Below are 24,065 nucleotides of genomic sequence, written 5' to 3'. Positions count from 1 at the left end.
GTCAACTGATTTGAGCCTTTCCCTTTGACTTCTTCTCAGCAGTTCTGAGAGTTTTGGACCCTCTGATCAGCCAGGGATTTTGTCTTAGCCCGTAACACCATTTATTATAACAGGAGGTAATTTGTACTTGGGAACATTTCAAGCCTTTTACAAATGAGCTGTTATTGTTGCCGCTGCCACCGCTGTGGCTCCCATAGCAACCTCCCATTCTTTTTATTTCAGAAGGCTGCAGAGTAATAATTACTACACCGTTTTCATTCATGCGGTGTGTGTTCACAAGACAAAGTGGTAGTAGGCAAGGCTGGGTTTGATCTGGCTCAAAAGAGCAGCCATGGCTGAAGAAAACCAAAAGGTCAGTTCAATAACAGTGTTTCCCAAACTTGGGAACTTCAACAAAAGTGGACTTTAACTCCTAGTATTCCCAGCCCACCTCCTCTTGCTGAAGAATTGTGTTTTGTGAATTGTCAGTTGTGGCTACTTCGAGATGTGTGGACTTCAACTCCCAGAATTCCCTAACCAGCCATGCTCCTTTAGCACTGGCATAATTTTATTATTATTATTATTTATTATTATTAGATTTGTATGCCGCCCCTCTCCAAGGACTCGGAGTGGCTCACTGATTTTCTATGGCTTTTCTTGGTTGCTCTTCTACATTGATCCAAGCCTTCTGCCACATGAATCCCAGCGACCAGTTAGGTCCCACAGAGTTGGCCTTCTCCCGGTCCCATCAACTAAGCAATGTCATTTGGCGGGACCCAGGAGAAGAGCCTTCTCTGTGGCGGCCCTGACCCTCTGGAACCAGCTCCCCCCGGATATCAGAGTTGCCTCACCCTCCTTGCCTTTCACAAGCTCCTTAAAACCCACCTCTGTCATCAGGCAAGGGGGAATTGAAATTTCTCTTCCCCCTAGGCTTATAGAATTTATACATGGTATGCTTGTATGTAAGAGTGGTTTTTTAAATTGGGGTTTTTTAGATTGTTTTTAATATTAGATTTGTTTACATTGTCTTTTTATATTGTTGTTAGCCGCCCCGAGTCTTCGGAGAGGGGCGGCATACAAATCTAATAAATAATAATAATAATAATAATAATAATAATAATAATAATATGCTTTGATCACTGAAAATCAGTGAAGGGCTACCAAAGTTTTTACTACCACACTGTGGGCGTAGCTTATGCATTTTGTTTCAACATCTTTCAGTGCAAATTGGGTGCTCTGGGATGGAGCTCCATTTTCACTACCCCACTGTGTTCCCCCCCATCCAGGCAGTAGCCCACCCCTGCTGAAAATAATGGTAGACCACCAAGAGTCCTTTGAAAATACAGGAGTACAGAAATCTCATGAACACATACATTTATATCCCACTTTTCTTCTGACAGCTCAGGGCATATATGAAAACTTTCAACTATAGAAGTGTTCATACATGATAGTTTATGCAGGGGTGAAATCCATCAGGTTCTGACTGGTTCTGGAGAACTGGTAGCAAAATTTTTAAGTAGTTCGGTGAACCGATAGTGAAAAGTTTGAGTAGTTCAGAGAACTGGTAGTGAAAAGTTTGAGTAGTTCAGATAACTGGTAGTGGAAATTTGAGTAGTTCAGAGAACCGGTAGTGGAAATTTTGAGTAGTTCAGAGAACCAGTAGTGGAAATTTTGAGTAGTTCAGAGAACCGGTAGTGGAAATTTTGAGTAGTTTAAAGAAACGGTAGTGGAAATTTTGAGTAGTTCAGAGAACCGGAAGTGGAAATTTTGAGTAGTTCAGAGAACCGGTAGGGGAAATTTTGAGTAGTTCAGAGAACCGGTAGTGGAAATTTTGAGTAGTTTAAAGAACCGGTAGTGGAAATTTTGAGTAGTTTAAAGAACCGGTAGTGGAAATTTTGAGTAGTTCAGAGAACCGGTAGTGGAAATTTTGAGTAGTTCAGAGAACCGGTAGTGGAAATTTTGAGTAGTTCAGAGAACCGGTAGTGGAAATTTTGAGTAGTTCAGAGAACCGGTAGTGGAAATTTTGAGTGGTTCAGAGAACTGGTAGTGGAAATTTTGAGTAGTTCAGAGAACCGATAATGAAAAGTTTGAGTAGTTCAGAGAACTGGTAGTGGAAATTTTGAGTAGTTCAGAGAACCGGTAGCAAAACTTTTGAGTAGTTCAGAGAACTGATAGTGAAAAGTTTGAGTAGTTCAGAGAACCGGTAGTGGAAATTTTGAGTAGTTCACAGAACTGGTAGCAAAACTTTTGAGTAGTTCAGAGAACCGATAGTGAAAAGTTTGAGTAGTTCAGAGAACTGGTAGTGGAAATTTTGAGTAGTTTAGAGAACCGGTAGTGGAAATTTTGAGTGGTTCAGAGAACTGGCGAATACCACCTCTGGCTGGCCCCAGAGTGGGGTGGGAATGGAGATTTTGCAGTATCCTTTGCCACACCCACCAAGCCATGCCCACCAAGTCACACCATGCCCACAGAACTAGTAGTAAAAAAAAATTGGACTTCACCACTGGTTTGATGAGGTGGGTTGGACTGCAAGATATTGACCACATCCAAGGTCGTGCTTAATTATGGTTTGCTGAGGGTCAGTCATTGAACTATAAAGTAATATACTGTGAGCTTTCTGCAAACTGTTATGTCAGAATAAAACAGCCTGTATTGTAGCATAACAGGACATGAAAGACTTGAGTTTATCAAAATTCATCTAACAAAGGCTATTGAGGGAAATGTCATTAGGCTATTGATAAGATTTCCACAAGGTAGAGCTGTGTGTGATAGAAATTAAGGAGATTAAATTCTAAAGGGATCCAAACTTGTTTTCTTGCAGCTGATTCAACCAAGTTCAGAGAACACCAAGGTCTCCAGAGTTCGACCCTGAGATAAAAATATTTTCTTCTACGGGATCTAATTTTTTGGAAGGTATTTAGGAGTACCTGTAGGGAGGGTGTGAAGACCAATACAAACTTCAGAGGATAATCGGAACTGCAGAAAAAACAATTGCTGCCAACCTGCCCTCCATTGAGGACCTGTATACTGCATGAGTCAAAAAGAGGGCAGGGAAAATATTTACTGACCCCTCACATCCTGGACACAAACTGTTTCAACTCCTGCCCTCAAAACATCGCTACAGAGCACTGCACACCAAGACAACTAGACACAAGAACAGTTCTTTCCCGAACGCCATCACTCTACTAAACAAATAATTCCCTCAACACTGTCAAACTATTTACTAAGTCTGCACTTCTATTTCTACTATTTTTTTCTCATCATTCCTATCACCCATTTCATCCCATTTAGGACTGTATGACTATAACTTGTTGCTTGTATCCTAAGATTTTTATTAATATTGATTGTTTCTTCATTGCTTATTTGACCCCTATGACAATCATTAAGTATTGTACGTCATGATTCTTGACAAATCTATTTTTTTAATGTACACTGAGAGCATATGCACCAAGACAAATTCCTTATGTGTCCAACCACACTTTGTCAATAAAGAATTCTATTCTAAAAAAAACCCTGGTCTTTAGGTCCTGAGGACCATAAACTGGTGTAGTTAAAGCTTTGCCCTTATCATACATGTAAAAAGAGGACAGGCCGTCACTTCTCCATTAAAATATTTGAATTTGAATTTGAATTTCAAATTTTCAATTTTATAATTTGAACTGAACGACAATAATAATATTTGCCTTTAACAAGAAGCTCATGATTCAGATGAATTTATTTACTATTATTTTTTATATTTATCTTGCTCTGATAGAGATGCAACTATACGGAACTCAATAGTTTATGGGTTCAAAAGAAAGAAGGGGTACCCTTCCCGCCCCATTTTTATTCAAATTAGCCTCGCAGGCCCTAAGATAGAAAACTACAAATACTGAAATAGCTAGGAAGGCAATCATTTGAGAAAAAGGGAGATTTAATTTTTTTTCCATAGACGATAATTCACTTCCCAGACTTTTGAGCAATTTATATGAAAATGGATAGCCATCACAGCGATGGCCCTAAGCAAAAAATCTGCCACACTTCAGCAGGATAAGTGCAGGAACTAGAGAGTTATGATAAATGAAAGACCATTAAAGATCGCTTAGTTTTCTGCTCAGTTGGTGCCCACACAAACACACAGCAAATGGAATAGGACAGAAAAAGGATGACAGGGCCAAAGAATACAAAGGAAAATTTCTAGAAGAAAGTGAACATGGACATTCTTCAATGTCCACCTGACCAAACCTCACCATCTCTTCCAAACCCTTGTTTCTGTACTTTCTTACACCAAGGCCAAAATCTATAATAGCCATGAAAGTTTGCATTTCCATTCCCCCACCCAATGCTACTTTTGAAGGCCAGTAGTAAAAACCCCATCAGAGTTAGAAAAAGAGATTTCTTACCTGGGTTAACACTGTTTTGTCACCATTCTGGACTTTTCCTTCCTTTTTGTACCCAGGTGTTTTGGATATATAAGATAGATAGGTAGGTAGGTAGGTATACAGAAGATAGACAGACAGACAGACAGACAGACAGACAGACAGACAGACAGACAGACAGACAGAAGATAGATAGATAGATAGACAGACAGAAAGAAGATAGATAGAAGATAGATAGATAGAAGATAGATAGAAGATAGATAGAGAGGAGATAGATAGATAGAAGATAGATAGATAGATAGATAGATAGATAGAAGATAGATAGATAGAAGATAGATAGATAGATAGAAGATAGATAGATAGAAGATAGATAGATAGAAGATAGATAGAAGATAGACAGACAGACAGACAGACAGACAGACAGACTCATACAATCTCCCTCCCAGTTTACCTCAGCATTAAATGTGACAGGCCAGAAGATCCAAGGCCCAAGATGGCTTCCAGACAGTGAAGAGCTACAAAAGATTTTAGTACCACACTATGGGCATGGCTTATTTTGTGGGTGTTGGCCATGTGACCAGGTGGGAGTGGCTTGATGATCGTGTGACCGGGGTTGGCTTAAAGGTGACCAACTTGAAGTCACTCACGTCAAGGGTTAGAGTTAGGGTGCCAGGCCTCTCCTTGCCTCAAAGAGATACAATTTCCCTCTCTATTTACTATTACTGAACATCCAAAATATACTATTTAATTCTATGTATATAGGCCATATGTGTACATACATACACACAGGCACACAAAAATATACATTATCTACTATATAAACTTTATGTGTATGTCCATATACATACAAACAAACACACACAGCTCTTCTAAAATTATACACAATCAACCTCATTTACTGCAATAGGAAAAACATACCCGGACCCCAAAAGGGAAAAAAAGAAAAAAATTCAAAATTTTTCTACCGGTTCTGCGTTCCTGACCGTACCCATCACTACTTCCAGGCCTTTACTGTCAATCATAATTGAGGCCAAAATTTCTGTTGCTAAGTGACATTCACCTCCATTTTATGACCTCTTTTTACCACTATTATTAAATGAATCACTGCCGCTATTAAGTTAGCAACATCGCCCACATTTCCACAACAGTCCGTGGCTTGCATTGGCTGCCGATCAGTTTCCGGTCACAATTTAAAGTGTTGGTCATGACCTTTAAAGCCCTACATGGCCTTGGACCAGATTACCTCCGGAACCGCCTGCTACCGCACGAATCCCAGCGACCGATAAGGTCCCACAGAGTTGGCTTTCTCCGGGTCCCGTCGACTAAACAATGTCGTTTGGCGGGCCCCAGGGGAAGAGCCTTCTCTGTGGTGGCCCCGGCCCTCTGGAACCAACTCCCCCCGGAGATTAGAATTGCCCTCACCCTCCCTGTCTTTCGTAAACTACTCAAGACTCATTTATACCGCCAGGCATGGGGGAGTTGAGATATTCCTTCCCCCTAGGCCATTACAAGTTATGCATGGTATGTTTGTGTGTATGTTTGGTTTTATAATAAGGGTTTTTAGTTGTTTTATTATTGGATTGTCACATGCTGTTTTTATCATTGTTGTTAGCCGCCCTGAGTCTGCGGAGAGGGACGGCATACAAATCCAATCAATCAATCAATCAATAAAATAAACTGTCATAAATATAAATCAGGCTGACAAGCATCCGAATTTTGACATGAGCATGGAGATGTAATAGTCATATGTGTGAAAGATGGCCATAAGTCATTTTTTCCCCAGTGGCATTATAACTTTGAACGGCCACTAAATGAACTACGTATACTTTGAACTGGTGTTGCCTACTTCAAGGCCTGTTCTCAAATTCTACCCAAAAAAAAAAGTCTCCTAATACCGTAAACACAAATTTCAGTCACAATATTTAGATTTTATTGGTCCCTCACTTGGCTTTACCCAACAGCTGTTACAGCCAGAAGGTGTGGATTTATTTGTAACAAACAACATCTGGATAATGTGATACTGCATCTCTGAGGCTCTCTGGCTTTTAGGACTGATAGCAGCCATGGAGCATTAATCTTCTCCCAATGCGCTATGTTCAAAATGGACAGAGAACCAATGATTCTGGGCAGAATTCTTTCCCCTCAGGCAGCAGGGATCTCGGTGACTTGATTCGTACATTGCACCAAATGGGATGTGCTTGCCTGGGGCAGAAAGAGCCATACGAGTCCAGCCACCATGGTTCACAGACCATGATTTATGGTTTATCTTGTTCTACATACTCAGACAATTAAGTCTTATTTGGCAAACTACCATTGAGAATATGTGGACTGTATATAATTTTCTCAGAAAATCTCTCTCACTTTTTCCCCCTCCTCTTCCTCCTCTCTTTCTCTCTCTCAATCTTTTCTTATCTCTCAATTTCTCTCTCAATCTCTATCTCTCAATTTCTCTCTTAATCTCTCTCTCAATATCTCTTATCTCTCTCTCAATTTCTCTTAATCTTTCTCTCAAATTCTCTTAATCTCTCTCTCAATCTCTTATCATTTTCAATCTCAACTCTCAATTTCTCTTAATCTTTTTATCTTTCTCTCTCTATTTCTCTCTTAATCTCTCAAATTCCCTCTTAATCTCTCTCTCAATCTCTCTTATCACTCTCAATCTCAACTCTCTCTCTCTCAAATTCTCTCTCTCTCTTATCACTTTCAATCTCAATCTTATATCTCTCTCAATTTCTCTTAATCTCTCTCTTCTTATCTTTCTCTCTTAATCTCTCTCTCAAATTCTCTTAATCTCTCTCAATCTCTTTTACCACTTTCAATCTCAATCTTATCTCTCTCAATCTCTCTCAATTTCTCTTAATCTCTCTTATCTTTCTCTCTCTCTATTTCTCTTAATCTCTCTCTCAAATTCCCTCTTAATCTCTCTTTCTCAATCTCAATCTTATCTCTCTCTCAACCTCTCTCTCAACCTCCCTCTCTTCCAAGTATATGGTTAAAAACTTTGTATAAGTGCTGGTAAAAGAGCATTAAATGGAAATAAACAAAAACATTTTTTTTATAAACTCAAAACATTCCTACTAGCTCACAAAACTCCTCCTGGGTTTATATATTAACTTTGCAGCAAACAATCACCAGGGGGTGTTGGTGGCTTTTAATAATTGATTGTTTTATTAATTCGCAAGCAATATTTTGAATAACATGAAATCCCAAAGCTGCATCTGGGATGAAGCGACGAATACAATAATCCCTGAGCAAGGAGCAGAATTTGGGGCCTGCAGCTCCACACCTGGGCAGATGATTGGTTCCTTCCCTTCTACAGGTAGTCCTCAACTTGCCACAGTTCATTTGGTGACCATTCTAAGTTACAACGGGACTGAAAAAAAAGGACTTACGACCCGTTTTTCACACTTTTGACCTTCAAAAATACGGTTAAGTGACTTGTGGGAGACGCTGCAACACTCATGAGGCTGTGAACTGCTTGTAAGTTATTTCTTTTAAGCACCATTGTAATTTCTAACTGTTGTTAAATGGCAATTCGTAAGTAAAGCGCTACTTGTATGTTGCAAAGAGTCACTTTCATGGGAGATGGGACACTATACAAATATAATGAATGAATAATGAATAAACTAACCTTTATCAGAGATAATGTTTCTTTTTTCTCTGGTATATTTTACTTCTACTGTTCTTGTACTTGCAGGAAGATCATGGAGAGAATTATGCAAGAATTTCTTTACAAGATTTTTGGAAAATGTTAAGTAGCCGAGAGTTAACACATCTTTGGAAACACGGCTATAAAATAATGCTTCACTTAAAACTGGATGGGAAATTCAGAAATAAAGTCATTTTTCCTTTCCGCTGCTTTGAATTGACGACATGGCTCCTGCACAGTCTTATTAAAGATGATTTGCTGAAATATGATAGTTTGTTGGGGCTGTGCAGTAGTTAAAGACAAAAATTGTGGCTTTTGCAAACCTATAATAGCTGGTTTTGCATAACGAGCGCTATTAGTTTCAAGCCAACTGCATCGTGACTGTAAAGGCTTCTGTAAGGTCTCCAATTTTTCTTCCAGTCTGAGGTCTGAAATGCTGGTGAAAGAGCCAAAATTCCCACCCTTTCAAATTAATTTATTGTTCATCCTTTTGCTTAATTTTATTATACAGGATTTTTGAAAAGGTTGCAGGAAGAAAACACTTTATTTTTTAAAAAAATCAGCTCTGCAATCCTTTAGCGATAAAAAGACTTAAATGGGATGAATGTTGCTAATGAATAGCAAATGTAAGAAGTAACAGGAGCATTCTTCTGATAAATTTAGTCATTTAGAGTGTTTATACCTGAAATGACATTATCAATCCATCGTGAGCCAAATTTATTTTCTTCCAACACCTTTTTCTTCTACTTTCCCCAATAATAAGCATCTCAGAAAATCAGATTTGATGAGCCAATTTGAAGAGATTTCCCTCATTTTCTTTAAACCAGAATACTTACCTGCAGATAAAAGAGCAGCTAAACCCAGGTTTCTACTATCTAAAGACACTCCCTTTAGTTCTAACCTTGTGCATAAATGGCATGGAACACATGCAAAGGTTTTTACTCCAATTTGAAATTCTGATGGGACCAATAGGCTGCAAAACTGAATTGCACTTTGGAACCCTGCGAGGTTTCAGGATGACATGTGGCTTCCAATCCCATTTTAGGTCACACACAAATCAGCAGATTTTAAATAATAGAAACATAGAAACATAGAAGTCTGACGGCAGAAAAAGACCTCATGGTCCATCTAGTCTGCCCTTATACTATTTTCTGTATTTTATCTTACAATGGATATTAGTTTATCCCAGGCATGTTTAAATTCAGTTACTGTGGATTTATCTACCACGTCTGCTGGAAGTTTGTTCCAAGGATCTACTACTCTTTCAGTGAAATAATATTTTTTCACGTTACTTTTGATCTTTCCCCCAACTTTCCCCCAACTAAATCAAGGAATCCTGCATTGTTTGTGTTAGCCAAAGCACTGGCTTAGTATTAAGAGGCACCAAACTTAAAACTTTGAATCCACCCCAGAAAATAGCAATAGCACTTAGGACTTATATGTCGCTTCATAGTGCTTCACACACCTCTCTTAAGTGATTTACAAAGTCAGCAAGTGCCCCCCCCCAACAATCTGGGTTCTCAGTTTACCAAACTTGGAAGAATAGAAGTCTGAGTCAACCTGTCGGTTAGGATCGAATTCCTGGAAGTGGGCAGAGTTGGCCTGAAATACTGCATTTTAACCAATGCGCCACCAGGGCTCCATGCCTATGGGTATTGTCTGGGTCCACTTTGCATCATCACTCTGCCTCCCCAAGATTTTAAGTATAGTTCTTGGTGATCTAAGATGACCTCACTTGAGTGCATGTTGGCTTGGGAATTCTGGAGTCTTAAAGTCGTCTAGGTGGAGGAATACTATACTAGATGACCCCCAAAACTATTATTAAAACTCAAATGTGTTTACTTTTCCAAAGGTTTCCCCCCTCTGTACAAGTACAGTGATACCATGTCTTACAAACTTAATTGGTTCTGGGACAAGGTTCTTAAGGTGAAAAGTTTGTAAGACGAAACAATATTTCCCATAGGAATCAATGGAAAAGCAATTAATGCATGCAAGCTCAAAATTAACCCCTTTTGCCAGCCGAAGCACCCGTTTTTACACTGCTGGGATTCCCCTGAGGCTCCCCCACCTCCAGACTTCTGTGTTTTTGCGATGCTGCAATTTCACTGAGGCTTCCCTCGCTGGGAAACCCCACCTCCGGACTTCCGTTGCCAGCGAAGTGCCTGTTTTTCCCCTGCTGGGATTCCCCTGCTGGTATTCCCCTGAAACATCTCAAAAACACAGAAGTCTGGAGGTGGGGTTTCCCATGGAGGGGAGTCTCAGGGAAATCCCAGCAGCGCAAAAATGGGTGCTTTGCTGGCAATGGAAGTCCGGAGGCGGTGCATCACCGTGGTGGCGGTGGGGTTGTAAGGTGAAAATAGTTTGTAAGAAGAGGCAAAAAAATCTTAAACCCCGGGTTTGTATCTCGAAAAGTTTGTATGACGAGGTGTTTGTAAGACGAGGTATCACTGTATTTTTAATCTATCTGACCAATCACTTAAACAACCCCCCCAAAAAACGACTTATTTGCAAGAAAATGTTTATTTTTATAATTTCTTTTTGTAAACCCCACAGAAAAAAAAGGAATGCAGCCAAGACCAAGTTATTTCAACAGAAAAAGTGCCCAAAAGGGCAGCCAAGAAAAATAAAACAATAAAAAAAATAAAAATAAAAAAATGGGGGAACCTCAACACAAAAAAGTCAATGACAAGAGTTCATGTTTTGCACAAAGATGAAAAACCAATGACATTTCTGAGTAACACTTTCATGGTGACAATTACACAAGATGATTCCAAAAAGCAAAATGACAGCAACATGCACACCTGGCTAAAGCTAGGATATTTTGTTTTTTAATCTGAAAAAGAATCTGATTTAAAATGACGGACCATTAATACTCATATTTTATTGACTTGCTTGTCCTACTTAATTTGTTTTTTAAACAAGGCATACCTGCCAATTATGAAACTTTTAAAAAGTGTTTTAAAGAAGAACTTTGTCATTCCAGAGTCCACTGCATGTTTGCTAAATCATAATGAATTCATTTTCTCTTTTTAATAATTTTGCTAGTTACTAATACAATTTTGAATCCCTGCCCCACTGTCCCCCCCACCCATACTCAAACCTTAAACACTTCAAAAGTCGCCAGTGCAATGCACTTTCCTACCAATGCACAATATACATTTAAACTGAAATCTTTGTGCAATTTTGAGTTTCTTTTTAAAAAATTATTAAAAAACAAAACCAAAACCTCCTTGGCACAACGGCTAAGATTTTAGCCAAGTCTCATTGAAATGAAACTGTTAAACTCAGGATGAAAGCGTAATTGAAATTCAATATTTTTTTTTAAACAAAAGACCAAAGCAAACCAAAACACCCAAGCTGCCCGTTTTTAATGAACCAGTCGGACAGTCTCTGGAATACCTTATGTTGCACCGCTCTGCTTTTACTACAATACTCCCTCTGTTACTATTCAGCTACACCATATCCTCATCGTCGGAAACACTGTTGGATTTGGTACCCAAAAATGAAGAAAAAAGAGATGTAACCACAGGGGACATCCAAATTATATTGGTGACCTGCAGTAGACTCTGTAAAACAAGCTTTATTTTTAATTTTTTGGGGAGCAAAATGGGAGTGGGAGAAGAGAGAAAATTCTTATATTATCAGATTTCCTCTTGGCATGTCTTGAGTTTCTCAAGGTCTTGCCAATATTAACATCTTTCAAACCATCAATCACCCTGATGGAAACCTTCACACAACTACCAAGGACATGTTGTCATCATGTGTGTATTGCCTTCTTTCAAGGAAATGATGCCCTCCTATCACACATTTGGTCCTTAGTGGGGTAAGAAAATTGATCTCTTGGAAATTTTTCCTTCCATTCAACCCTATCTCACCATCCTCTATCAAAGCTTTATTTCACTACAAACCCTTTTGTCATTTTTAAAAAAACCCAAAACAGACTAAAGAATTTCCATCATTATTCCTTGCCATTTTAATTTGCCGTTTTGGCTTCATTATATTTAAAAGAAATGGGGGGGGGGGGAGGAGAAGGGTTTAAAATCAAGCAGAGCTACTTTTTTTTTTGTAGTCTCAAGGGGAAACTTCGCAGCAATTCATTTATGCATGGGTGTCTGTGTGTGAATTCACTTTAACTAACAAAGAGAAACAGAATTTGCTATATGAAAACCAATAATCGTGGGTTGTTTTCCCCTTAATGCATTGGCCAAGAAAAAAAAAATTGTCAAGTTTTGTGAGTTTTTCTAAAAATTTACAAGAAAAAACTGATGGGCAGTTTGAGTCAAACCTTGGTGTTGGGCCCCCCCACTTCCCTTTATTTTTATTTTTAAACAAGAAATCAGTACAGTCTCACACTATACAAATTTCATCTTGACTGCAAGAGATTTTTCTGTGTGATGCCTTCGGTGCGAGAGGTGGAACGTTGGCGCTTTACTTCTTCAGGGGTTGATAAACTGAGGCATTAGGATCAAGTCCAGAAGGGCTGGTCTCCACAAATTTGGAAGAATAGTGTGGAGAAACCGGGCTCAGCGTGCTGGTGGCTGCAGTGTATGTTATGCTGGGCATGACGGCCATCACTTCCGCTATCTTCTGTTTTAGGTCCTTGATTTCCTGGTCTTTCTGAATGATTTGCCCTGCAAAAAGGGGAGAAAGAAAAGAATGGCTCACTTTAAGGCACAGAACAGCAAGCAGAGCTGGAGGCGGTGTTAAAGCACATCATCAGCTTAAGAGTCCTTATGTTGCCACAAATGACCCAAGTCTAGCCCTCCTTAGAAACATAGAAACATAGAAGACTGACGGCAGAAAAAGCCTTCTCTGTGGCGGCCCCGGCCCTCTGGAATCAACTCCCCCCAGAGATTAGAACTGCTCCCACCCTCCTTGTCTTTCATAAACTACTTAAGACCCACTTATACCGCCAGGCATGGGGGATTTGAGACACCTTTCCCCCAGGCTTATTATAATTTATGTTTGGTTTGTATGTGCTGTTTGGTTTTTTTAATTATGATAGGGTTTTTAGTTTTTTAATATTAGATTTGTGCCTATATATATTGTTTTATCGTCTGTTGTGAGCTGCCCCGAGTCTTCGGAGAGGGGCGGCATACAAATCTAATAAATTATTATTATTATTATCTAGTCTGCCCTTATACTATTTCCTGTATTTCATCTTACAATGGATATATGTTTATCCCAGGCATGTTTAAATTCAGTTACTGTGGATTTACCAACCACGTCTGCTGGAAGTTTGTTCCAAGGATCTACTACTCTTTCAGTGAAATAACATTTTCTCACGTTGCTTTTGATCTTTCCCCCAACTAACTTCAGATTGTGTCCCCTTGTTCTTGTGTTCACTTTCCTATTAAAAACACTTCCCTCCTGGACCTTATTTAACCCTTTGACATATTTAAATGTTTCGATCATGTCCTCCCTTTTCCTTCTGTCCTCCAGACTATACAGATTGAGTTCATGAAGTCTTTCCTGATACGTTTTATGCTTAAGACCTTCCACCATTCTTGTAGCCCGTCTTTGGACCCGTTCAATTTTGTCAATATCTTTTTGTAGGTGAGGTCTCCAGAACTGAACACAGTCTTCCAAATGTGGTCTCACCAGCGCTCTATATAAGGGGATCACAATCTCCCTCTTCCTGCTTGTTATACCTCTAGCTATGCAGCCAAGTATCCTACTTGCTTTTCCTACTGCCCGACCACACTGCTCACCCATTTTGAGACTGTCAGAAATCACTACCCCTAAATCCTTCTCTTCTGAAGTTTTTGCTAACACAGAACTGCCAATGCAATACTCAGATTGAGGATTCCTTTTCCCCAAGTGCATTATTTTACATTTGGAAACATTAAACTGCAGTTTCCATTGCTTTGACCATTTATCTAGTAAAGCTAAATCATTTACCATATTACAGACCCCTCCAGGAATATCAACCCTATTGCACTTTAGAGTCATCGGCAAATAGGCAAACCTTCCCTACCAAACCTTCCCCTATGTCACTCACAAACATATTAAAAAGAATAGGACCCAGAACAGACCCTTGTGGCACACCGCTTGTAACCTGTCTCTGCTCAGAATACTCGCCATTAACAATAACTCTCTGATGTCTATGCTTCAGCCAGCTTGAAATCCACTGAACTATCCAGGGATTAAGTCCAATATTCACTAATTTATCTATCAGCTCTTTATGTGGAACCGTATCAAAGGCTTTGCTGAAGTCCAGATAGGCAATATCCACGGCACCACCTTGATCCAACACCTTTGTGACATAGTCAAAGAAATCAATGAGATTAGTCTGACATGATTTGCCTTCAGTAAAGCCATGCTGATTTGGGTCCAATTGACCCTTATCTAAGCTTCAAGTTAGCACTGACTGTTAGGTGACCGGATTGTGTAATCCTAACCGGATTCTTGTGCAACCATAACCCTAACCATATAGGCTTGTGTATAGGCTTGAAATAATAATTTCTCTGTCCTCCAACTTAATGTAGGGTCCTGATCCTACATTAGGGGAAGGGCTAATGTAGGATAAGGACCTACATTAGCCCTTCCCCTAATGGGAAGGGCTTTTCAGTGTTGTCTATACAGTAGAGCCAAAAAAGTCAAGAGAGGCTGCAACGATGCAATTGAAGCTATATTGGCACACACAGCACACCCACAACAGGTGGCGTTGCAGCTGTAGATACCACCTGCACACAAAACACACCAACAACAATGGATAATCAAGTTCACTGTCATCTTTTGACTTTTCTTTTTAACCATACTTTGTAGAAACCCTAGATCAATGTAGGTTTTCTTAAAAAAACAATTATGATAAAAGGCGTTAAGGGAAGGTGGTTTTACAGTACTGTACATCAAAGAGGAATAAATATCCCAGTTCGAGGACCTGTACTGGTATTACTCAAGAAAGGCAATTCTTTTGTTAGCCTCGTGCGCCCTCTGCTGGATCAAGTGGCAGTTCACAGCACCCGACAAAACTTCAAATTGGAAGTGAGAAGGGGAGATGGGTTTTGTAAAGGTTTTTCAAGGCCAAAGGGGCTCTCCCCTCCTGGGCATTATTTTCTAGGGCAGGGGTCCCCAAACCTGGCAACTTTAAGACATGTGGACTTCAACTCCCAGAATTCTCCAGCCAGCTGGAGAATTCTGAGAGTTGAAGTCCACAAGTCTTAAAGTTGCCAAGTTTGAAGACCTCCGCTCTAGGACGACAGCCTGCACTAAAAATCATTCTCTTAAGGTTTGAAAAAAAACACAACGATAGCCAGAGAGTTAGGAGTGTTGTTGCTTCTTGCGAAGTCATCTTTGACCCATTGCCTTCCTGTCCTCTACCATCCTCTGGAGTCTATTGAAGCTCACACCTGCTGCTTCATTGACTCCATCACTGTTGTTGTTAGGGATACAATTCATCACCTATTTAAGAACAATTTAGCAACATCTTTTTCTCTTTTCTCAGCATTCCGTTGTGCTCAGAACATGAGGGATTCCAGATGTGGCTGGGTGCTTAACTTTTTTAACACTGCATTTTTTTTTTTTTTGCAATGTCCACACTTTGAATAGCCTTGGTGGATCTAATACAATGTAATGACCTGTTTTCTAGCATACTACCTGCTGTTATCCTTGTTCTGGTTTCTGGTAGAAATTTAGCAATTACAAATAACTCTTATTAAATGCATCATTTCATGAATAAAGAAACTCTATAAAGCCCTTCATGGCATCGGACCAGAATATCTCCGGGACCGCCTTCTGCCGCACGAATCCCAGCGACCGCTTAGGTCCCACAGAGTTGGTCTTCTCTGGGTCCCGTCGACTAAACAATGTCATCTGGCAGGACCCAGGGGAAGAGCCTTCTCTGTGGCGGCCCCAACCCTCTGGAACCAACTCCTCCCAGAGATCAGAATTGCCCCCACCCTCCTCGCCTTTCGCAAGCTCCTTAAAACCCACCTCTGCTGTCAGGCATGGGGGAACTGAGATATGCCCTTCCCCCTAGGCCTATGCAATCTATGCATGGTATGTTTGTGTGTATGTTTGGTTGTCTTTTAAATTAGGGTCTTTTAAATTATTTAAAATATTAGATTTGTTATATGATGTTTCACTATTGTTGTTAGCTGCCCCGAGTCTGCGGAGAGGGGCGGCATACAAATCTAATAAATAAATAAATAAATAATAAATGGTGGTGATGGAAATTATTGCATTTATGACCTTCGCCCATCTGGAAAAGCAGAGGAAAGCTAAAGGAAGATCATAAGCACAGCTATGGTTTCCTTTTGCGATTGCTTAGAAACATAGAAGACTGACGGCAGAAAAAGACCTCATGGTCCATCTAGTCTGCCCTTATACTATTTCCTGTATTTTATCTTAGGATGGATATATGTTTATCCATTGTAAGATAAAATACAGGAAATAGTATAAGGGCAGACTAGATGGACCATGAGGTCTTTTTCTGCCGTCAGTCTTCTATGTTTCTAAGCAATCGCAATGCTTGACTTAATGGTTGACTTGGCGGTCCCAACCGTGCTCACTAAATGAAGACCACCTGAATGTTGGGTTCTTACAATGCACCAAAGGCCCCCTGAGGTTTACTAGCACTCAGCCCAGGGGCCCCACTTACCTTGAGCTATTTCCAGTTGTCTTTTGGCATCTCCTAAAGCAGAGAAGAGGTCCAGTTTGATCCTGGTCTCTGCGCTCAGGCTGTTCTCTAAGTGCTGCGTCTTATCCTGCATGGCTGAGAGGGCCGACATTAATACCTCGGTGTCCTTTTCATTCTCTTTGTATTTCCGCCATTCCTTTCAAAGGAATTAAAGCAGGATCGTTACAATCACAGTCGCTGTTATGAGATTCAAGGGGGAGGAAAAATTATGGGTGGGGAAGCGGGGAGAACCTGGGGTAAACACGTGGCTCTGGGCACTTGGGAACACCTGCTGACTTGCATGTTATTAGTTATAATCAGGTAAATCCTGAAAAAGGTTAATCAGGGCTACAGACTAGATTAGAAAGGTAAACAAAATCTTGGAAAACCACCTTTCTACCATTGCCAAAAAAGCAACAACTTCTGTGTGGTCACCAAGATTCTGCTGCACGAATCCCAGCGACCAGTTAGGTCCCACAGAGTGGATCTTCTCGGGGTCCCATCAACCAAACAATGTCGCTTGGTGGGACCCAGGGGAAGAGCCTTCTCTGTGGCGGCCCCGACCCTCTGGAGCCAACTCCCCCCCAAAGATTAGAATCGCCCCCACCCTCCTTGCCTTTCGTAAGCTTCTTAAAACCCACCTCTGTCGTCAGGCATGGGGGAATTGAGATCCTATTTCCCCCTAGGCCTTTACAATTCTATGCATGGTATGTATGTATGTATGTTTGGTTTTTTATATTAATGGGTTTTTAATCGTTCTTAGTATTGAATTACTATTGTACACTGTTTTATTGTTGCTGTTAGCCGCCCTGAGTCTCCGGAGAGGCGCGGCATACAAATCCAATAAATAATAAATAAATAAATAAATAAATAAATAAATACGAGTCCAGCCGTACAAATACACTCACATTAAACTATGTTTGAAAACCAAGGTAAATTCATATGGATTTGGAAATGGTGTCACTCTTTGTCAAGTGGACCAGGTGTCCACCTGAATGATTTTTGCAACCTTATTTGAAAAGAAAGCATCACAAAAACAACGATAGAGAGCTCTGTTTCCTCACCTTCAATCGTCTTCATTTTTATTTAATTAGAAAGAGCACGGGTTTTTTCCTATCATGTATGTTGTTTCTGTGATGGTTTCTTTTCAAATAAGACTTCAATTTCACCTGGTCCACTTGACAAAGAATGAACCAATTGGGCAGTGCTTCGCTGCCACTAGACCAGCGTTTCCCAACCGGTGTGCCGCGGCACACTAGTGTGCCGCAAGACACGGCCAGGTGTGCCGCGACAGCTCCAGCTGGGCGGGGCGCTGCCGGTGCCTCCGACCTCCCGGCTCCTGCCCGATGCCGCGGTTTCTGGCGCTCTCCTGCTGGGCCCCAAAGAAGGAAGGCAGGAAGAAGGAGAGCTTCATTCTTCGTGCCTTTTTCCCGCCTTCCCTGGCGTCGGCGGCAAGTGTCCTTTGGGGCCCGGCGGGAGGGCACTGGCAGCGGAAACAGGCTGCTGGCTGCAGCGGCCCCGGGCACCGTTCCCTGTAGGCTGCGCACGCCAACGCACCCCAAAATGCCCCCCCGCGCACCCTTTTCCAGGGGCGCGCAGGGAGCCGCGGCCACCCGCCAGCCTGCCCGATTTCCCTCCGCGCGGCTGGGGACGCGGATCCACCGCCCTCGCCAGCCCGATCTCCCTCCACCCGGGTGGGGAGGTGGATTCGCCGCCCCCGCCAGCCCGATTTCCCTCCAGTGGCTGATCTCCCTCAGTGTGGGGGGGGGGGGGCGACGAACTGACGACCGGGGGCTGTCCGTCCGTGTTGGGTGGTGCAGGGCAGGGACAGGCAGCCCCAGGGGAGAACAAGGGAGGGAGAGAAAGGAAAGAGAGAGAAAGGGAGGGAGAGAAAATTGAATGAAGGAGGGAGAGAAAGAAAGAGTAAGAAGTAGAAAGGATAGAGAAAAAGGAAGAGAAAGGGAGGGGGAGAAAGGAAAGAGGGAGGAAGGGGGGAGAGAAAGAAGATATGAAGGAGTGAGAAAAAGAAAGAGAGATAGAAAGGAAAGAGGGAGAGAAAGGAATGAGAGAGAAAGGGAGGGAGAGAAAGGGAATGAAAGAAGGAGAAGGGGTGAGAGATAGAAAGGATAGACAGAAAGGGAGAGAAAGTAAAGAGAGAAAGGGAGGGAGAGGAAGGAAAGAGAGATGAGAGAGGAAGGAGTAGACAGAAAGAGATGAAGGAAGGAAGAGAGAAAGAAAGAGGGATGGAGAGAGAAAGGAAGGAAGAGAGAGAAAGAGGGAGGGAGAGAGAAATAGAGCGAAAGGGAGGAAGAGAGATTTTTTTTGTCCAAACTTTCCCCCCCCCCCAAAATGTTCCCCAGGATTTTGAAAATATGAAAAATGTGCCGCAGCTCCAAAAAGGTTGGGAAACACTGCACTAGACTACCTGTGATCTGTTGGGGTTTCATCCTTTCAGATATATTTCGTTAGCTAAACGTTTCTGACATCAACGGCGGTCATGGAATCCCCACTGACTTTCTCCCGCCGGCTTCCCCAATGATTTCAGGGAAGGCGTCAGGAAATGTTGCAAAGGAGAATTCTGGGATTTGAAGTCCACAAGTCTTAAAGTTGCCAAGTTTGGGGACCCCGGCTTAACTAACTTGACTTGTTCAACTATGGGACATACAGAGAGCTTTCAAAATGTGGAAGATATTTCACTGGACATTTGTAGGATGTCAAATTATCAACAAAGCACAAAGATTTCCCGCAACAGCTGTTAGATTCTCCCTACCCTTGTTCTATTTAAATTGAAGGCTCTGAACAAAATGGGCAAGTAAATACAATGATTAGTTGTTCAAGCAGGTTTAATAGCTGCCTTTTCTGGTGTGTCTCCAGATCTACTGGACAGCTTTCAGACCCTAATTGGTCGCCCATAGACTGCTTTTGCATTGGGTTTGCCTAGTTCTTACAACAAGGCTGTTAGTGCAAGATGCCATACAGAATTTTGTTTCTCAGCCAGCTTGTCATAGATCCTGATGCCGATTTGAGTTGAGGGGGAGTGAATGGCCCCAGGTCACCCAGTCAGGCCCTGTTCCTAAAGAGGGGACTGAAATCTAATTCTTCCTGTTCCTTAACTTTTATACCTTGCTTCCTTGGTTTCCCCAGTCCTCAGGAAATATGATAAATGACAATGTCGTTTGGCGGGACCCAGGGGAAGAGCCTTCTCTCTGGCGGCCCCAGCCCTCTGGAACCAACTCCCCCCAGAGATTAGAATAGCCCCCACCCTTCTTGCCTTTCGGAAGCTTCTTAAAACCCACCTCTGTCATCAGAGGACCCGGATTGTGGGGGCAATAGCCTAGCTTTTTTTAAAAAAGTGCTATTGCTAACATGTTGTAAGCCGCCCTGAGTCTAAGGAGAAGGGCGGCATAAAAATCGAATAAATAAATAAAATAGAAACATAGAAGACTGACGGCAGAAAAAGACCTCATGGTCCATCTAGTCTGCCCTTATACTATTTCCTGTATTTTATTTTACAATGGATATATGTTTATCCCAGGCATGTTTAAATTCGGTTACTGTGGATTTACCGACCACGTCTGCTGGAAGTTTGTTCCAAGGATCTACTACTCTTTCAGTAAAATAATATTTTCTCATGTTGCCCTTGATCTTTCCCCCAACTAACTTCAGATTGTGTCCCCTTGTTCTTGTGTTCACTTTCCTATTAAAAACACTTCCCTCCTGAACCCTATTTAACCCTTTGACATATTTAAAGGGTTATTTAAATAAATAAAATAAATAAATTAAGATATTCTTTCCCCCTAGGCTTCTACAATTTATGTATGGTATGTTTGTATGTATGATTGGTTTTAAAATAAGGGTTTTTAGCTGCTTTAGTATTGGATTGTCGCATGTTGTTTTTACCACTGTTGTTAGCCGCCCCGAGTCTACGGAGAGGGGCGGCATACAAATCCAATAAAATGAAATGAAATGAATGAAATTGTTAATCTTCTCTCCCCCACTGCTTCTCCCCTGGAAATGCTGCCTTATCAAAAAGGTGAAGCTGCCGTAAGGCTTGTAAACAATGGAGCTCGGACTCTAAAAATATTTCTAAAACTTTATTTCTTCTAAAGCACAGCTTACATATTTTTCCACAATTGTGGTTTCAGTTCAATTATGGTCTTCACCCCTTCTGCACCCACATTTTGTGACCTTAACTTTAGTTTTTTGGAAGGTATATCAAGAACATTTTTTTGGATTGGATTAATTTTGAAATTAATCAGGCAGAACTTTAAGGAAATCCTTTGGACCAGAGGTGTCCAACCTTGGTAACTTTGAAGCCTGGCAGACTTCAACTCCCAGAATTTCCCAGCCAGCAAAACTGGGAGTTGAAGTCTGCCAGACTTAAAAAAAGATTGTTATTACCCAAACAGTGGTGTCCAAGTTAAGAAATGCTTCTCAGTAAGCAAATATTCTTGGTGGAAAAGGCATGGAAAAGCCTTTTCAGTTTCCCCTAACTGACACCTTGGAGGTGTGTTAACATTATAGCTTCCATCTTTCCCCATCGCACGACCAATCTATGTGTGATGGAATTGTAGCCTACCTGAAGTTGATTTAGAGTAAGAAAAGAGTAAAAACCTTGCAAATCTTGCAAACATTTTCATGATTTAAAAGATAACCTAGACCAGTGATGGCAAACCTTTTATTCCTCAGGTGCCGAAAGAGCGTGGGCGAGCGATATCGTGCATGCATGAGTGCCCACACCCATAATTCTTCAGATCGTGCAGAATGCAGCTGCGAGAGCAGTCATGGGCTTCCCCAAATATGCCCATGTTACACCAACACTCCGCAGTCTGCATTGGTTGCCGATCAGTTTCCGGTCACAATTCAAAGTGTTGGTTATGACCTATAAAGCCCTTCGTGGCATCGGACCAGATTATCTCAGGGACCGCCTTCTGCCACACGAATCCCAGCGACCAATTAGGTCCCACAGAGTGGATCTTCTCCGGGTCCTGTCAACTAAGCAATGTCGCCTGGCGGGACCCAGGAGAAGAGCCTTCTGTGTGGCGGCCCCGGCCCTCTGGAACCAACTCCCCCCAGAGATTAGAACTGCCACCATCCTCCTTGCCTTTCGTAAGCAACCTAAAACCCACCTCTGCCACCAGGCATGGGGGAATTGAGATCCTCTTTCCCCCTAGGCCTTTACAATTCTATGCATGGTATGTATGTATGTTTGGTTTTTATATTAATGGATTTTTAATCATTTCTAATATCAGATTACTATTGTACACTGTTTTATTGTCGCTGTTAGCCGCCCCGAGTCTCCGGAGAGGGGCGGCATACAAATCCAATAAATAAATAAATAATTCAATGCCTGGGGAAGGCGAAAACAGCTTCCCCTGCCCCGTGAAGGCTCTCTGGAGGCCGGAAATTGCCTGTTTCCGAACTTCTGGTGGGCCCAGTAGGCTAGAATTTCATTCTCCCCAGGTGCCAAAGGCTTTTCTGGAGCTGGGGGAGGGTAAAAATGCTCTCCCCCAGCCCCCTGGAGGCTCTCTGGAAACTAAAACCACACTCCCAGCACCTCTGTGAGCCAAAAATCAGCTGGACGGCACACACATGCACACTGGAGCTGAGCTAGGGCAACAGCAGATATGGCTCCTAGTGTCACCTGTGCCATAGATTCGCCATCACTGACCTAGACTGTTGGCTGAGCGAGAGAATCACAGAATGTTTCGTTACTTTCTCCTTACCTGAACTTTCATTTCTAGATCTCGTATCTGATCTTCTTTCACCTTTATATCCATCGTTAGCTTTTTGCACTCTGTCTCCAGGTCTCTGATGCGATTTCGTAACGTCTCCGTGCATTCTCCTCTAGCAAACAGAATAAGGGGAAAGAGAGGAGGGGGGGAAAGCTTTCAGTCTGGGTTCCCGCTAATTTCATGAATGTATTAAAATAGCAAGATGTGTGGGAACAAAGGATGAAATTGTGTGAACTCTTTCTACAGCTGAATAGCAGTGCAAAAGAAGCCATGTGAACCACATAAAATACTCTGTTAGGTTTGCAGCTGTAAGCTTTCAAAATGAGATTTTGTTTCCTAAAAAAATCAGAAACTGCTCTTTGAACAACAGAAAGGGAACTTTTGCACATATTTATCTCAGGTTTGTAATCTTCCCTTCTCAGTTTAATATCTGGGATAGAAAATGCTGCAGTGGAAGACTCCAAATGTGCAGGTACATTTTAGTCCTATTTAATACTTCACCAGTGGCTGAAAAACTTTGGCATCAGATAAGTTTAGATTACCATATTTTTCAGAGTATAAAATGCACCTTTTTCTCTCCTAACAGAGGGTGAAAATCTGGGTGTGTCTTATACACCAAATGTAGTCTTGCTCAGCCTCTCAAACTGAGCTTTTGGAGGCTGAAACTGCCTCTCAAACGGAGCTTTGCAAGGCTAATATATTTGTTCCAAGCTGTTTGCTAAGAACGCTATCCAGATGGATGCCAGTAGGCAGAATTTTTTTTTTCTTATTTTCCTCCACAAAAACTAAGGTGCGTCTTATACGCCGGTGTGTCTTGTAGTCTGAAAAATATGGCAAATCTTTTGCCGCACGAATCCCAGCGACCGGTTAGGTCCCACAGGGTTGGCCTTCTCTGGGTCCCGTCGACTAAACAATGTCGTTTGGCGGGACCCAGGAGAAGAGCCTGCTCTGTGGCGGCCCCGACCCTCTGGAACCAGCTCCCCCCCGGAGATCAGAACTGCCCCCACCCTCCTTGCCTTTCGTAAAGTTCTTAAGACCCATCTCTGCCATCAGGCATGGGGGAACTGAGACATCTCCCCCGGGCCTATACAGTTTGTACATGGTATGTTTGTGTGTATGTTTGCTTTTAATAATGGGGTTTTTAGTGTTTTTTAAATTATTAGATTTTGTCTTTGTTATTGTTGTGAGGCGCCCCGAGTCTATGGAGAGGGGCAGCATACAAATCAAATCAAACAAATAAACAAATAAATAAACAAACAAACAAACAAACAGATAAACAGATAAACAAACAAACGAATGAATGAATAAATAAATAAATAAATAATGTCTCTGGATTCATCAATCCTGCCACTGATAAGAGAGCAAGTTTATAGGCTCTTGTATACTGTAATAAAGTATGTTCTGGGCTGTTAAACTTCGGACTCTATAGGGAAGGACTTTGCATGTTTGGATGAGAGCAGCATGCTCTGAGCACATGAAGGACTAACATGTCAGAAAGGTCACGTCAGCTGAGCTTTACAGGCAGTCCTCAGTTTATGACCTGTCACTTAACAACCATCTGAAATTCTGACGAACCTCTCCCCAAGACTTATGGCCCAGTTTCAAAGTTATAACATCATTCCTCCCTATAGTCATATGACTGTATTTGGGGCACTTGGCACTGGCATTCACTTATGGGTGGTTGCAGGTCTCGCAGTCTTGTGATTGATTTGTGATGTTTGTGC

The 24,065-nt window shown here is 41.7% G+C and overlaps 1 protein-coding gene across 1 annotated transcript in view; it reads right to left on the bottom strand.

Moving 5' to 3' along the window:
* Positions 1 to 10,490: 10,490 nt before the first annotated feature.
* MACO1 (macoilin 1) overlaps positions 10,491 to 24,065 on the bottom strand; it is a 117,260-nt gene continuing 103,685 nt past the window's right edge. The window contains exons 9-11 of the mRNA XM_070764235.1: positions 22,333 to 22,453; positions 16,589 to 16,763; positions 10,491 to 12,617 (exon numbers count right to left, since the gene is read on the bottom strand). Of these exons, the coding sequence (XP_070620336.1) occupies positions 12,415 to 12,617; positions 16,589 to 16,763; positions 22,333 to 22,453 (499 nt within the window). The 3' untranslated portion in view covers positions 10,491 to 12,414. The remainder of the gene's footprint in view (positions 12,618 to 16,588; positions 16,764 to 22,332; positions 22,454 to 24,065) is intronic.

The sequence above is a fragment of the Erythrolamprus reginae genome, chromosome 11 (assembly GCF_031021105.1).
Source record: "Erythrolamprus reginae isolate rEryReg1 chromosome 11, rEryReg1.hap1, whole genome shotgun sequence".
Taxonomy (NCBI): domain Eukaryota; kingdom Metazoa; phylum Chordata; class Lepidosauria; order Squamata; family Dipsadidae; genus Erythrolamprus; species Erythrolamprus reginae.
This window is presented reverse-complemented; position numbering and strand designations above follow the sequence as displayed.